The sequence below is a fragment of the Balaenoptera borealis genome, assembly GCF_965194805.1.
Source record: "Balaenoptera borealis genome assembly, chromosome: 5".
In the NCBI taxonomy this organism is placed as follows: Eukaryota; Metazoa; Chordata; class Mammalia; order Artiodactyla; family Balaenopteridae; genus Balaenoptera; species Balaenoptera borealis.
This window is the reverse complement of record NC_138862.1, coordinates 8,950,277-8,965,787: the sequence shown is the minus strand read 5'-3', so window position 1 is coordinate 8,965,787 and position 15,511 is coordinate 8,950,277. Positions and strand designations below refer to the sequence as shown.

General features: G+C 46.1%; 2 protein-coding genes across 6 annotated transcripts in view; one reads left to right on the top strand and one right to left on the bottom strand.

Moving 5' to 3' along the window:
* SIM2 (SIM bHLH transcription factor 2) overlaps positions 1-2,866 on the top strand; it is a 46,368-nt gene extending 43,502 nt beyond the window's left edge. The window contains exon 11 of one of the 2 annotated variants that reach the window (XM_082394588.1): positions 418-2,866. In XM_082394588.1, the coding sequence (XP_082250714.1) occupies positions 418-854 (437 nt within the window). In that variant the 3' untranslated portion in view covers positions 855-2,866. Of the gene's footprint in view, positions 1-210 lie in introns of both variants that reach the window. The other variant, XM_082394587.1, reaches the window with a different exon arrangement.
* Positions 2,867-4,278: 1,412 nt separating this feature from the next.
* HLCS (holocarboxylase synthetase) overlaps positions 4,279-15,511 on the bottom strand; it is a 195,021-nt gene continuing 183,788 nt past the window's right edge. For 3 of the 4 annotated variants that reach the window (XM_082394583.1, XM_082394584.1, XM_082394586.1), the window contains 3 exons: positions 11,690-11,804; positions 9,314-9,527; positions 4,279-7,458 (listed from right to left, as the gene is read on the bottom strand). In XM_082394583.1, coding sequence (XP_082250709.1) covers positions 7,287-7,458; positions 9,314-9,527; positions 11,690-11,804 — 501 coding nt within the window. In that variant the 3' untranslated portion in view covers positions 4,279-7,286. The other variant, XM_082394585.1, reaches the window with a different exon arrangement.

The window sequence follows — 15,511 nt, the reverse complement described above, 5'->3', positions numbered from 1 at the left end:
ACGCTGTCCAATATGGTGGCCACCAGCCCCGTTCGGCCAGTGCAATGAGAGGTGCTCGGAGTGTCTGCACTGCATTTCAAAGACAGAAACAAAGAATACAATTTCTCTCCGATTTTTATATTGAGTACACACTGAAATAATAGTCTAGCTATGCTGCATTAAATTATCTTACTAACTCCATCTGTCTCCACTTTTTCTTGTGGCTGCTAGAACATTGCAACTGGCATCCTGTGATTGGACATCACGGGCCCGGGACGCACGCGGGAATGGGCGAGGGCGGCTCCGGGGCTCGAGCGCGCGGGCGGCAGGGGTGGCCCAGGGGCGGTGGCGGCCCCAGGGCCCCCCGGCTTGGTGTCGCTCTAGGCATGTCCCCTTCCTCCCCCGCGCGGGCGTCTAACGTGTCGCCTGTCCCCGCAGCGCCCGCCGCCGCCGCCGCGCGCAGGTTCGGCGAGGACACCGCGCCACCGCTGCCGAGCTTCCCGAGCTGTGGGCACTACCGCGAGGAGCCGGCGCTGGGCCCGGCCAAGGCCGCCCGCCAGGCCGCCCGCGACGGGGCGCGGCTGGCGCTGGCCCGCGCGGCCCCCGAGTGCTGCGCGCCGCCGGCCCCCGAGCCACCGGGCACGCCGGCGCAGCTGCCCTTCGTGCTGCTTAACTACCACCGCGTGCTGGCCCGCCGCGGGCCGCTGGGGGGCGCTGCGCCTGCCACCCCCGCCCTCGCCGGCGGCCCCGGCGCCCCCGACGCGGCGGCCGGCGCGCTGCGACCTCGGGCCTCCGACCCCGCCGCCGCCTCGCCGCCCGGCGCGCCCCTGCCGCACTACCTGGGCGCCTCGGTCATCATCACCAACGGCAGGTGACCCGCCCGGGCCGGACCGCGGAGTCTTGGGGCCGCCCCGCCTCGCGCCGGGCTGCCCGCGGGGAGAAGCCATAGGCCAGCCTCTTTGGCTCCCATTTTACCAAGTCCAGCCGAGTCAAGAGGGACGAGCTGTACGTGCACGATTTAAATTAATTTATACAGAGACAACTATTTTACTAGAACTCCAGCGCCGGCTTTTAGATTTTTACCCTAGATGCCATAACCGTCCGTGTAGAGGACAGAGACACAGCGACGTTGGGGAGACGTGACCGCCCGACCTTTGTTCTGCAAGAGCCGGGTTTTCTGAAAGGGCGTAGCTGAGCGTCCCCGACGGCTCACGTGTGGCCTCAACTACTCCGTCTTTGGGGGGACTTGGTTTCCTTACCTTGAAATCAGGCTTGCGCGCCTTGCGTGTCCCCGATGCTCAGTAACAGTCCCTCTGGGGGCTTGGAGGAGTCTCCGCTCCACAGATACCCTCCACTTTGCGGAGGAAACCCCACCCTGATACAGTCAGGGGTGCCGGTGGGTGGCCGACCTGGAAGCTTCCTGTATCCAGAGCCCTTTTAGATTAAGTCAAGGCAGAATGTGATGATTTAAGTCCCATGAACGGACAACTCCGTTGTCTTTAAAAGTCATTCATGAGTCTAATTAAAAGCTGTTGTTTTAATTTAACCCTTTCCTTAATACAAACATCAACAAGCCCAGACCAAGGGGGTGAACGTGGGTGTGCTTCACGAGTGCATTCACAAGCTCTTATTCCCTCCTAACCCCATGAACTCTTGAGAATAGCACCTTCACAAATATATTGAATAGGCATTAAATGCAAATATATATATATATAGCCAGATATTTTATGAGAATGACATGTGGATGATTTCGGTGCCCAGTGGATTGGCTACCCCTGTCAAGTTTGATGACAAGGCAAAATCCCTCTGGCCCACACAGACCTGTAATTCCCTAGGCTCGTGTTTGCTACAAGTAGTGCTAATAAAGTTAGTTACATTGCATGTGCAATATGGAAGATTGTCAATGGACTGCGCCTTGTGGAAGAAAACATGCTAAAGGGATGTAATGAAAATGATGTACACGTTGTCTTCAGCGTTTTCTGCATTTTATACAGAGCAAGAAAACTCCACATGAACATGTCATGTGTATAACAGGTAAACAGAAATCTTTTTATAAAGAACCAGCAGGGACTTCCCTGGTGGCGCAGTGGCTAAGACTCCGTGCTCCCAATGCAGGGGGCCCGGGGTTCAATCCCTGGACAGGGAACTAGATCCCACATGCATGCTGCAACTAAGAGTTCACATGCCACAACTAAGCCCACATGCAGCAACGAAGACCCGGCACAACCAAATAAATAAATAAACGTTTCTTTAAAAAAGCACCAGCAGTGTTTTTAAAATAAACTTCCATTAATTTTTGTTTTATTTTTATACTTTTGCTTCGAGATTTCACAATTTAAAAATCCTATCATGGTTCTGAAGTGGATCAATGCATTGAACCACCCTTTTTTCAATCTGCTCCACACTACAAATGCTCTCCCATTTTGCTGCTTTTTCAAAAATGGTTTACTTTTAGGAAACTGTCCACCTTTCTGAGTGGAAAGGTTGTTCACAAATGTCTTTAAACTCACTGTTCTAGAATCAAAGTGCACCTATGTCAACCGTTCTTAAAATGTGAAAGGACCTGTTGCCCACCCAGTGTCACTATGAGGACCTGCCTCATTCCGTAGGCGTCAGCTGCCTTAAGGTACAATTTGCAAATTTAGGAACATGTGTCTTGCAGTAAAGAGACAGGGTCAGAAGAATCATAGGCATATACCCCTACACAGCACTTAGCCATACCTCATGAGCAGCTTGTTTTGAGTGTGTGCACACATAAAATAAGCCTGGGGTATTATTTTTATGCTGTCGAGACCCGTAATTAAACCATGATTCCAGGAAGGTGCAGGTTTGATGAGCAGGAGATTCACCTGACATTTTTCAATAAAGTACTGTAAAATGCATACAATGCAATTGTGTCTACATTATCATTAACCATTGGGGGCTGTATAAATAAATACAAACCATGAAGGCTTTCGGAGCAGTTTAAGATCAAAGGTTACTGTTAGGAACGAAGACCGTTATAGATTTATAAATGAGAACATAAACAGGCTTAACGATGAGTGTGTATGTACTTGAAAAATAAAATGTGTACTAGGAAAAACTGCGTTGCCTAAACAAACATCACAGTTTTCATAGCCTAGAACATGAAGGAAGATTCCTCTGCAAGCCGGTTTCCAGGCGGCCAGCAGCTCGGAGAAAAGTTAACAGAGCAGTTACTATGGCAACCTGATATGATTACCTCCATCTTTTAGTCTGCACATTTAAGCTGGGCATATTGTTTCTTGACTTCCGTGAGGCTCTGGAAGAGGAAGAGGAAGCATTTTAATAAATATGCATCTCTTTCACAAAAAAAGAAGAAAAAAATTGTAGTGGGTCCTAGCATGTTGACAAAAATGCCAGATCAAATGGATTTGAGAAATCAGCCCAGTTCAAGACTGACTTGGCCCTCCCTCCACTGGGCCTCCCAGAGAAAGGAATTCCTTTATGTTCAATGAAGCCCTTTCTAGAAAAGCCATTCCACTCATACCTTTGTAGAGAAGTGAACAGGGTGTGAAGGGCTGCTCTGAGGAAATCTGCAAGAGCCTGTATTTTCTGCTCCCTCACCCCCGACCCCTTTTGTCGTTTTAAAGTCCGATGGGCCATGCCTTCCTCCTTTCGATCATAAGGGTGGGGGAGGTGTAATCCTTCAACGAATCCTGTTTCGAGTCTACTGTAATTTATTGTAACTGTGAGACAGTAAAGGTAGACTTTGGGGGCTGGTACAGATGAAAGAACACTTTAAAATAAATTCCATAAAATTACAGTAGCTTAAAATATTAGTGAATAGTAGCCCTTGGGTTATCTAAGGTGCGTTACTCAAGCTATTCCTAAACTTAAGTATGATAAATACGGTTAAAATCTTGGGGAAAAACTGTTGAGACAAAAGTCAAGCAGTTTCCACAAAAGAGAACAATTCGACAACAACAGAATCTGTTCTTATATTAAATTTGTTGTTATACTCAATTAATTTTCAAATTAAAAATTGACATTAGTAAATTTATTTCTCACCTCAGTTTTTTTTTTTTTTAACTTTTCGGTTTGCTAACTTTCATTCTTTGGAGTAATATGATTTCTCTTTTGTATGATACATAATACATTTTTCAAAAATACATTTAAAAAGCCACCAGCTTCTTAATACTTAGAAATACATACATATTCCTTACTTTGTTAAACTATTTATTTTTTAAAAATGTTTAAATATGAATAAAAACACTGTAACCAAAAGTAGTTGCTTATTTTTACAAATGAAATGTGGTAAAAATAACAATGAGCCCGAACTATATAGAAAGTCTTAAAGTTTATTTTGATAGACTTGCTTTTTGTAGGAATTGGTTTACATTAATTCCTTTTCAGAGATGATTCTTTGAAAAGCTAAAAATGCAGAGTTCACACTTTCTTTTATTTCAAATACGCATAGTAGTTACCCAGGAATACCGACTCTCCATTCTTTGTCTGTTAAGAGCAAACGGATCTATGCACTGTAACCCTAAAATGTCTCCTTTATGCACTGAAACGGCTGCGTGAGGCTGGCTCCTCTCCCGGCTCCCGGACTCTCGGGTGAGAGGCGGCCACGCAGCCCCCCCGTGTGGGTGGGGTAGGGGTGCGGTTGCACGCCACGCGGGTCTGGGCCTGCGCACCCACCCACAGCAGTCAGGGGGCTGCAGCAGCGAACCCCACACCGGACACAAATCCTTTCGGCTCTGCCTCCACGCTGTAAACGCTGCCAGGATGAACAGTGCCGAGGGGCACTGCTGGGGCGGGGGGAGGGGAGGGGGGGTGCGTGCGTGCGTGCATGCGCGCGTGCGTGCCCAGGAAGCCCAGGTATTGCTGTGTCCTATTTTAGGGGGCACTTCCTCAAGAGTTCTTCTGAAATTTGCTACCAGCCCAGAAGGGATGACATCTTGCCCTTTACATAACCTGGTAGATGTTCAATGCACAGCCTCTAAACTGGGGCACAATTCAAATATCCTAAGAGCACACGCCAATCCTGAGTTTAGGTGCTGTGTTTTAAAGATTAAGAAGAAAATGCAAAGTGTCCGTTAAGACTTTAAAGCTCCTTGAGGTCATAGATTGCCGGGTGCATAAACGCCCCCAAACTGATAAGTGCAGTATAGCAAGTTTCCCTAATGCTAACAGCTGTAAGGAAAATGCCTTTATTCAGCTGTTCTATATGAAGCAGAATTTCAAAAGTCTTTGGTTCCTCTGAGGCAAAATCAGGTTTATGAAAAACGCAGCATCTGCTCCAAGTCTATGTTGTCTCCCTCAAGACAACTGGGTGTCGGCACAAGTAAGAACAGTCTTAAAGCACAGAGGCAAAGTGATATGCCCGGAACATCTCCATCTGCTTTGACATGGCCACACTTCATTAGTTTTAATTTACCAAAAGGAAATTAAATGATAACATTTTTTTTCCCCCAAAGCAGACTGTCTAGAATAGGACTTCAGCTTAAAACAAATCGTAGCATGTTTCTCATTAAGTAACCCCCCAAAGAAATTCAAAAAGTAATGATGGCAGCTCTGAGAGATGACTTGCCTTATATTACAAAGTTTGAGAAATGAAACTTGCAACATTAGCCTGAGATCTTTCTTCTTGATGATATTTTGCAGATGCCCTCTCAAGGGTGAGACCATTTTGTAATTTTGGGGTGCTGTGGACTTTAAACTTTTATTTAGACTTGGGCATTTAGGAGAGAGTGGGTTTTTTTGTTGTTTTGTTTTAAGAAAAATAATTCTAATTGAAGCCTTATTTGCAAAAATTACTTCTGAAGTTCTTTTCAAGTTACATTTCCAAAACACACATATTGGGTTAGTGGACTTAACTAAACGTGTTATTTGTTTCCTTCCTATGTGGCTGGCTATGCCTGGCTACAGGTAGACAGATTTTACACTGAAAACCACAAGTTTCTGGAGTTAGCCTGACTGGGTAAAGCTGGATGAAGAGGGTGCTAGTGCACAATAAGGGGATTTCGTTCAAAGCTGAGAGCCTCATCAAGTTTTCTTGCCACTAATTTCAGTTGGGATTGGCAGGAAGAGAGAAAAGTGGATAAAAATTGGCCTTTTCAGGCTGAAAAGTAATGTGTGTGATTCTCAAGTTCAACAGAGACAGGAGTTACATGGAAAAAGCATGGAATACATCTGGAAATAGCAAATGTATATCAAAAGGCCTCCTTTCTTTTGTTCTTCCATGCAGACTCCTAGGGCATCATATTTGGAACATCTTTTTTAAAGTTTCTCTCTCTCTCTCACACACACACACACATTCTCTTAACTGACGGCATTCAGTAGCAATAACATTTTCTTTTTTGGCAATATGAAAAGGGGGCAAAAAAATGTGACTTACAAATAAAATGCCATGTACTTCTATATTCTGTGCACTGCACAGTTCCGCAGGATTTCGGAGCGAGCCTGAAGCTGGCTTAAAAGCGCCAAATCCTCCTTTGCGTGTGGTATGAGAGACTTCATCCCCAGCTGTTAGAACCAAATCATCCACCACACATCCAAGCAATTGCCTAATCAACGCTTTCAGGATCCTGAACTTGATCCCATCACTTCAGAATATGCAGTAAATTTAAACTTATGAAAGGAGAGCTCATTAATTAACATCAAAGTAATTAACTGATTTCCTCTACAAGGTCATTGCAACCATACCAGCCTGTTCCATTTAGACATTGTTATTGGACCACAAACCACAGGATGAGAGTAACTCTAGAAATCTACCTTCTCTTTTCTTCACTAACAAAAAAATAAAATGATAACTAAGTGCCAATATATGTTCCTGTAGGAAAACACCTCCCTGGATGCTTGTAAACAGTGTTACCATACCTCTAACTCACCAATGGTCTGGGCCCAAAAACTTTTTTAAAATTTGTTTTTAATAGTCTAGGGGTAAAGACCTCCACTACTGGGAAAATATTTGAATTATGCCATTGCTGTTTCCATGTAAAAACTACCCCCCTCCCCAATTAAGATGCATCCAATTCCAAGAGGGGAGAAGAATTTCACACCTATGGCAGGGCTTATACCTGAATTAAATCTTCCACTTGTCAACCCTCCACCCCCACCATCTTCAAACACCAAATAAAATGACAACAGAACAAAATTAAAGAATTAACAGGTTAAGTGGAGGGAGAAAAAATTTGCCTACAACTCCGAATTAGTTTTCCAGATCCATGGGCTAGGAAAGGCGGCAGAATCGAAGTGGAATGCTCCTGCGGTGGTTCTGCCCTTCCGTCTGTCCCAGCTCATGCCAGCTGTGGCCCGGGGCCCAGCAGAGGCTCCAGACAGGACTACGGCTGTTTGGGGATTATGAGGTTTCTCAGCATGTCGAAGGAGTTGCCGTCTGGATGCACAGTCACCACTTCGCTGTTTTCCTGGTGAACCAGAAGGAACCCGGAATCATCTAGGCCAACTATCCACACCTTTGGTCCCTCAGCGCTTCCCAGGCGGACTTGCTGAGCACTGAAAATGAAGAACAGCCCCCAGTCACAGGGAAATGTAATGCTGCTGCTTGAGACAATTAGTTAAGTAATTATCCATTATGCAAAAGGATTTGGGGGTGGGCTGGGATGGATATAGTTAAAATGCATCTGAGCCTGAGCTCTGACTTCCACTGGTCTCCCCTGAATTATCCTGAAAACTACCCGAATAACCAGGGCGATGGAAAGTCCACTAGGGAGTTAGGAATTGCTTCTCTTATAAACGACGTCACTCCTCATTCTGATCATCTGGAATGATTATTTGCACCACTTCCTCACCCTCTAGCTACTTTAATTTTTTTTTATTTATTTATTTTTTGCTGCATTGGGTCTTCGTTGCTGCACGCAGGCTTTCTCTGTGCGGCGAGCGGGGGCTACTCTTCGCTGCAGCACGCGGCCTTCTCATTGTGGTGGCTTCTCTTGTTGCGGAGCATGGGCTCTAGGCGTGCAGGCTCAGTAGCTGTGGCACGCGGGCTCTAGAGCGCAGGCTCAGTAGTTGTGGCGCATGTTCTTAGTCGCTCCGCGGCATGTGGGATCTTCCCGGACCAGGGCTCGAACCCGTGTCCCCTGCATTGGCAGGCGGATTCTTAACCACTGTGCCACCAGGGAAGTCCCTCTAGCTACTTTAAAGAAATATTGTGCAACCCTCTAGGTTTTTTGGCTGAGACTGGCCGCTTTCTGGCTGTGTTCAAAACTCTTATCAAGTTGGGTAGTGTCAATTATAAGTTAAAGTCATTCTAATTTTACTTCTTTCGAACAGTTTCCAAATGCAACTGTTGAGTTATATCCTTGTTAACAGTTTTAAAAGTATAGACTCTGTACCTCCCCAATTTTTATTCTGAAGAATTTCAAACCTACAGAAAAGGTGAAAAATAGTACAATGAACCTCATATTCCCCCTTCACTTATATTCACACCAACTGATAACATTTCCCATGTTTGCTCTCTTTACACACACACACACACCCCTACAGTTTTGTGGGGGTGTTTTTTGCTGATATTTAAAAATAACTTGCAGGCATCGTGACACTTTATACTTAAATACTTCAGCATGTATCTCCAAAGAATAAGAAGTATCTCCTACAAAACCAGAATATCATTATCACTCTCAAGAAATTTGATCTTGATACAATAACATTATTTAATATACACTCCCTGTTCAAATGTCCCCATTGTCTCATTAATATTCTTTGTGGCTATTTCCTCCCTTCCAGGATCTGATTATGAATCACATATTGCATTTAACTGTCATGACTCCTTAGTCTTCTTTAATCACAAAACTCTCCCACCTTCTCTTTGTCTCTAAGACACTGCCATTGTTGAAGGGTAGAGGCCTATTGGTATACATCAGTGCTTCTCAAATTGAAGTGCCTGAGAATCCCCTGGAGCCTTTGTTAAAACAAAATGCTGAGCCCCAGCCTCAGAGTTTCTGATTTAGGAAGTCCAGGGTGGGAGTCAAGAACCTGCGTTTCTAACAAGTTCCCAGGTAAGGCTGCCACTGCTGCTGGGAGATCTCACTTTGAAGACGACTGTTATCAAGAATGTGCCACATTTTAGATTGGCCTGTTTCCCCACAATTAGATTCAGCTTAAACATGCTGGGCAGGAAAATCTCCAGTGATGTTGTGTCTCTCCCAGGGCATCCCACCAGGAGGCACGGGATGCCCGTTTGTCCCGATGACTGGAGACGCTAACTTGCTCGAGGTGGTATCCACCAGGTTTATCCATCAGTGAAGTAAAAGATAATGATCCGGACCAGTGTTTAGCTTCTCGTTTTAAGATATTAAACTACTGACTTAATAAAGGAATTTTAAAACAATGAAGACAAGCCAGCACTGACCTGTGTAGCCAATATTTATAATAGAGAGGAAGAACGCCACTGGGCCCTTCGTCCTGAAATGTGTCGATCAGCTTCTCCAGCATGGTCACACTTCTGGCGATGAGATAATCAGCTCTTAAGGGCTTTAGTTCGGCCCCGTGTTGCTTATTGTATTCTGTGATGAGATCGTTGACGCATATGGTGGGGTTGCTGTTAGTCACGTTAAATCCACAGCCTGGATGAAAACAAACAATTGGAAACACGAGTACCTCAACCTACTGACGACATCACACGTTTCTCTCAACCTCCTGGAAAAAGGTACAGTTTTTACTGTCAACTTCCTGCTTCCCTACCCTCATTTTGAGTTTATTGTCTCTGGCCACTTAGAGAAAGACTTACGTCTTTGAGCCCATCTTCCTTTCTCATCCTTCCCTCACGATCCCCATCAAACCAGAATCATTCCAAATTTATTACAAATTAGTTGGGGAAAAAAAGCAAGCCAGATTTGATTCAATTAAGCAGAAGCTATGAATGGCACAAAACAGAGTTGCTTCTGAAACGACCACTTCCTGTGGTCTAGCCAAGAATTGGAGCTCTGCACTGAGCCCGATGTAAAATAAAATCTCTTGTTTCTTTTTCTATTTAAATAATGGAACACATGCTTGAAAATAAAGAATTTTATTCAGGTCTTAAGAAGTAAACTCTGGATTCAGAGATTTCCAACCTTGGTCACGACTTAACCCTAAAACACATCTTTTAATGCTTCATCCTTGGAAGTCTTTGGTGCTAGGGTTACACTGTTGGCAAAAGGCCAGCCCATGTTTAGTGGCTCTTTCACAAGCCCCTAAACCAAGGCTTCAGGAGAGTGAGTTTCTGGCTTATCTCTGCTGTTACTTAACACCACCGTTCTCTGCAGGAGAGGGGAATCTTTAGAAAAGCCGAATCTTAGTTTTCAGCAGGGCCCTGAATGAACCTCAAAGAGGTCTTCAATAAGAAATAAAATACTGCAAGAACTAGGCAGTAAGACTATCGTTTTTTTCAGGGCCTCTGAGAAAAAAATTCCCAAAATACTCGCCTCAGATAGAACAACGATATTTACAATAACTACTTTTTGGTAAATGTTCTGCGCCATTTTCAGTGTTAAGGGAAGGACTGATCGGCCTCAGATTATTATTTTTTTAAAATATACTGGCTATTAAAATACAAAGCAATGTAAAAAACAAGTAACTAGAGCAACAGGGGCAGAATCTGCAGTTGTTCATTTGTTCTTTCATTTGACAACATACACAATAGCTGAAGCACCTGTGGCATATAAAGCATTCAATCAAGTGTATATAGTGCTGAAAAAGCTCCCCTGTATTCAGAAATCCAAAGTCCTGGGAAAATAGCTACATGAACTACTGTCAACTTAGGCTGCATCTTTCTAAGGACCAGCAAGCACCCCTGACGGTGACCTTGAATCTTTCCCCAAAGACGCCCCCCTGTCCCCCTCCTCCACCTCCCAACGCCTTAAGACTATATGGATTCTCCCCACAGGAAAATGTTTCATTCCCCCCACAGTGACAAAATTCCCTAGCTCCCTGACGGAAACCCAGCACTGGGCCTCCTCAATATCTGTGGGCCCTATTAGGAATCTCTGCACCTAGCCCAGTTACTCATTTACAGATGGGAAACGGAGCTTGGAGGGTATGAAGAAGCTTGCCTAGAATAATATTGCCAGTTGGTAGCAGAGCTGGAAGCATACACCTTGTATTCTTTGGCTGGCACTTCTAACACACAATCACATGTTTTCTCTCCATTACTGATTTTTGAACACCAATCAAGCTCTCCTGGGCATTAGGGAGAAGCTGATGCTTGGATGACCAGGGGCCGAGGAACTTCTGAAACCACTTCAGATCCATCTCCTTGCCTGATACGGATGTGCTGATGTGAAACAGGGATTCTTTACCCCACCTTGACCAGCCTGGAGCTTCTTCTGAGGTCAAAAAGAAGGCAACTTTTCCATGGACTGGGAAGGTCAGATTAAGAATGCAAGAAAGACTGCCAGGACACCCATCCTTGAAATTAGCTTTCTTTTCTTATTACCAAATCATACAGTAAATGTTTACTTTCACTGTTTCTAATTCATTAAGAAGCAGGAGTGTGGAGAGGTATGAGAAAACACCTGTTTGGTGAGATGCCAATTCGGTGGTTTCCATGGCCATAGATAGAACACTAAACCCTTTGAAGGGCTTTCTACCAATCTGGCCTGTTGTGCACACATATTGTGTTCTATAACTCAAGACTCAAAGAAAAAGTAATCCCATATGATAATCCACTCCCCCCAATATAGCCATGCGTGAACCACTTTTATTTTTATTAATCTAAAAATTCTGGGGGAAGGCTTTAAACACTTACCAATAAGTATATAAAATGTTTCTCCCATAAGTGTGGAGTTAACCAGAACTCCACCAAGCTTCATGAGGTCACTGTAATAAATATCGTTGGGCCACTTCACTCGTAAGTTGATATCCTAAAGGAAAATCTGCATATTAATCAAGCAGTCACAAGACACAGAGGGACGAGAAGAGGTCGTCCAGCTAAAATAAAACAAAAGAAAAAAGATGAACAGAATACTCTTGAAACAAATGGAACAGGGAGTCTCACCCTCTCTTCTTTTTGAGACAGCTAATCACCTCTTTGGAACAATCCAGTATTAAAGTACCTGGTGGGGCTAGAGGGAAGGAGACCTAAAGAACACATTCAACAGGAATCCCAGCATTCTCCCCACCCCCATCGCTGTTCATCATCAAAAACACTCTCCGAAGATGCCTATTTTGGGTATTAAGTTCATTATCCCAATATCAACAACCACACCACAGAGTACCATCGTGTGCTGGGGACAGGGGGCAGGGAGAGAATACTACTCTCAGGGTTCTTCTCCCTTAAGGAGCTTCTGCTCAAGAGGGAGACGAATGGCCCTGAACTAACCAACGTCCTAAAAGTCAGGTAGAAATGTCTCAGCAGAATGCTATGGAGATACAGAGGAGCAACTCGTTTTACCGAGTTATTACAGAAGGTCTCCATGAACTGCCACCAGTCAACTTGGGAAAGAGAAATAGACTTGCCCAGTGGCCTGCTGCCTCTCCATCCTGAAGGATGTGGCCTGGGCAACCCTGCCTGTGCCTGGTCTCAGTGGAATGGGCCAAGGGTGAACACTGCCTTGAACTGGGCCACCCAGACCCCCACCTCCTGCCATGACTGTGAAGCTGGGGCACACAGACTGGGTGAGACCCAGTGGGCGCCAGAACTGCCAGGGCTCCTGGGTCTGGGACTGGCAGGCAGGTGTGGGTAGAAGGAAGCCCATCTGGACACGTGAGGCTGGAAGAGAGACACTCAGCAAAATAAAACCAAGAGACCAGAGAGTAGATAATGGCCTCTGAGTCCCACAGGGCTGGCTCTTTCTTCACGGGGGGCAGGCACGGCACCAAGCCCCATCTCGGAGCTGGCCTGTATGTCACTTATACCAAGCCCATGTGTCATCTCTATTTAACAAAGGGAGGACTGAAGCTTAGAGACATTGCCTGGCTTGCCTGAGGTTGCACCACCCGCAAGTGGCAGAACTGGGACACAAACCCAGGGCTTTCTGACACCAACCCCTGGGAGCTTAACCCTATGCTATGCAGGCTGCCGCTTCCAAGCAATCCTCTTCCCTCCCTCCAGCAGGACTTCTTTTCACCTTGGCCAGTTAGAACATGTTTCTGTCCTTTAAAAGCTCATCTGCCCTATGATAGGGAAACCTCGTATTACTTTTCTGGACTAAACTAAAGTTCGGGGGGATGGGTGGGGGTGGGGTGGGAGTCTGTCCCGCAGGGGACATCCGGCAATACTGGGAGGCATCTCTGCTTGTCACAGCTTGAAGGCACCCCACCTGCATCTAGTGGGGAAAGGCCACTGATGCCGCTCCACCGCCTGTGATGCCCAGGAGGGTCCCACAACCGAGACGGAGGGGCCCAAGCGTCAACAGTGCTGAGACTGAGAGACGCTGGTCTAGACAATCTGCACCCGGGAGACCATGGTCCTGGTCACTCTCCCAATTCCCCTTCTTCCTCCTCTCTTGCCTACCCACGTCCCACTGTGGCCAGCACAGTCCCGGCCGGAGCTCAGAAACAGCTCCCCCACCACAGGGGCCGCTGCTTACTTCTGTGCTGGCCCTGCTCTCGGGCTCCTGTCTCACTTTACATTTTCAGGTCTAGTTAGTTAATGATGCAACCTGTGAAATTCTGGGTTCTCACCCAGGTGAACAAGGACATCTATTCCAAGATGAAGAGAAAGTCCAGATGTTTATTTTTCATTGTCTCAACCTTTTATTCAGACAGCTACTACAGGCCTCCCTTGTATAAAGCACTACTCTAGGCTCTTTGAGGACCAAAATAAAACCAATCCTGTGTTCAAAGAGCTGGCTGCTTTGTAGGAGTTAGAACTGGAGCACAAATAACCCTGCTTCAAGCAATCCATGGGAGGTGCCCTAAAAGTGGCCCAGACATTTAAAGTGCTGCATGGCGTCGGAGGAGGGAGAGTTTGTAGCTAGGAGTTTCCAGGAATGGCATTTGAGCCAGGGCTCTCAGGGCAAATAGGACCTGGAGGTGCAGAGAAGAGAACAGGAGCAGGATGTACGGGTGGGAGGAGGCTGCAGAAGCCCAGCAGGACCTCGAGGACAGAAAAGCAGCAGGAGCAAGAGCGGGCCGCCCCGCGCGGGTTCCGGAAGGGGTGGCAAGCAGGCCACCGCACTGCCCCTGGTCCGACAAGGCTGGGTATGGTTTGGGTGCGGATGGTGACATCTGGCCGGGGACAAGAAGGGCAGGACGTAAGAGAGGCCAACCCAGCACAACGGGGGGCCTATTTCAACCTCGCTGTAGCTGTAGTGTGTAAGCTAATTAGACTCGGTGAAAAATGAATATTCAGGACCTCCCTGGCGGCACAGTGGTTAAGAATATGCCTGCCAATGCAGGGGACGTGGGCTTGAGCCCTGGTCCGGGAAGATCCCACATGCCGCGGAGCAACAAAGCCTGTGCGCCACAACTACTGAGCCTGGGCTCTGGAGCCCACGAGCCACAACTACTGAGCCTGCGCTTGAGAGCCCGCGAGCCACAACTGCTGAGCCCACGTGCCACAACTACTGAAGCCCACACGCCTAGAACACGTGCTCCTCAACAAGAGAAGCCACTGCAGTGAACCCACACACCGCAACGAAGAGCAACCCCGCTCGCTGCAACTAGAGAAAGCCCGCACACAGCAACGAAGACCCAATGCAGCCAAAGATAAATAAATACATAAAGTTATATAAATAAATAAATAAATATTCGGCTGGCCAAAAAGTTCGTTCGGGTTTTTCCGTAAGCTGTTACAAACGAACTTTTTGGCCAACCCAATACTAAGTAAGAGAGTAGATCCTAAAAGTTCTCATCACAGGGGGAAAAAAAATGTTTTAATAACTATATGAAGTGATATATGTTAATAAAACCTCCTGTGGAGATCATCTTACAATATATGCACGTCAAGTCATTATGCTGCACACCTTAAACTTATACACTGCAGTATGTCATTTATATCTCAATAAGACTGAAAATAAAATAAGAATGAAGCCAATCCAAAAACCATACAGATAAGAAGATAAGGCTGAGCTGGACAACTGCAGAAATGGGATAGGAACTTTGGTGGGAGCTTCTTAAGGAGAATGGGGACACACACGCCCGGGTCCATTGTTGAGGGCAAGCTTTCCACCTCCCCACCCGCTACCCCAGCACCTGGCAGAGCCTTCGCACACAGCAGGCACTCAAAAAGTGCTTGCTAAGTTAACAAGTGAGGCTAAAAGGTCAAAGTTAAAGCCATGAAAAAGCTAAACAGACTAATTTAAATTTTTACTTTATTTTCCTAAGACTAATTAACCTGTTGCTAGGGTTAAAAACATTTTCCCCACAACAGAATTTTATCTTCTCAACTGCTTAGTGCAAGGTGAAGTGTCCGGTTCAGGGGCTGCATGCTGGGCCTGTGAAGGTTGGTGACAGTCTGATGAGCCCAAGCCCATGAGACACAGCAAGGATTCTGAGCACCTGGTAACAAGTGTCACGCTTCGGCATACATGCCAATGACTTGACGTAATACGGGAAACACGCACCCTGGTCCCACATACCATGACTATGAGGACATGGCCACATCGGAGGAGCTTAAGGGGCAGTG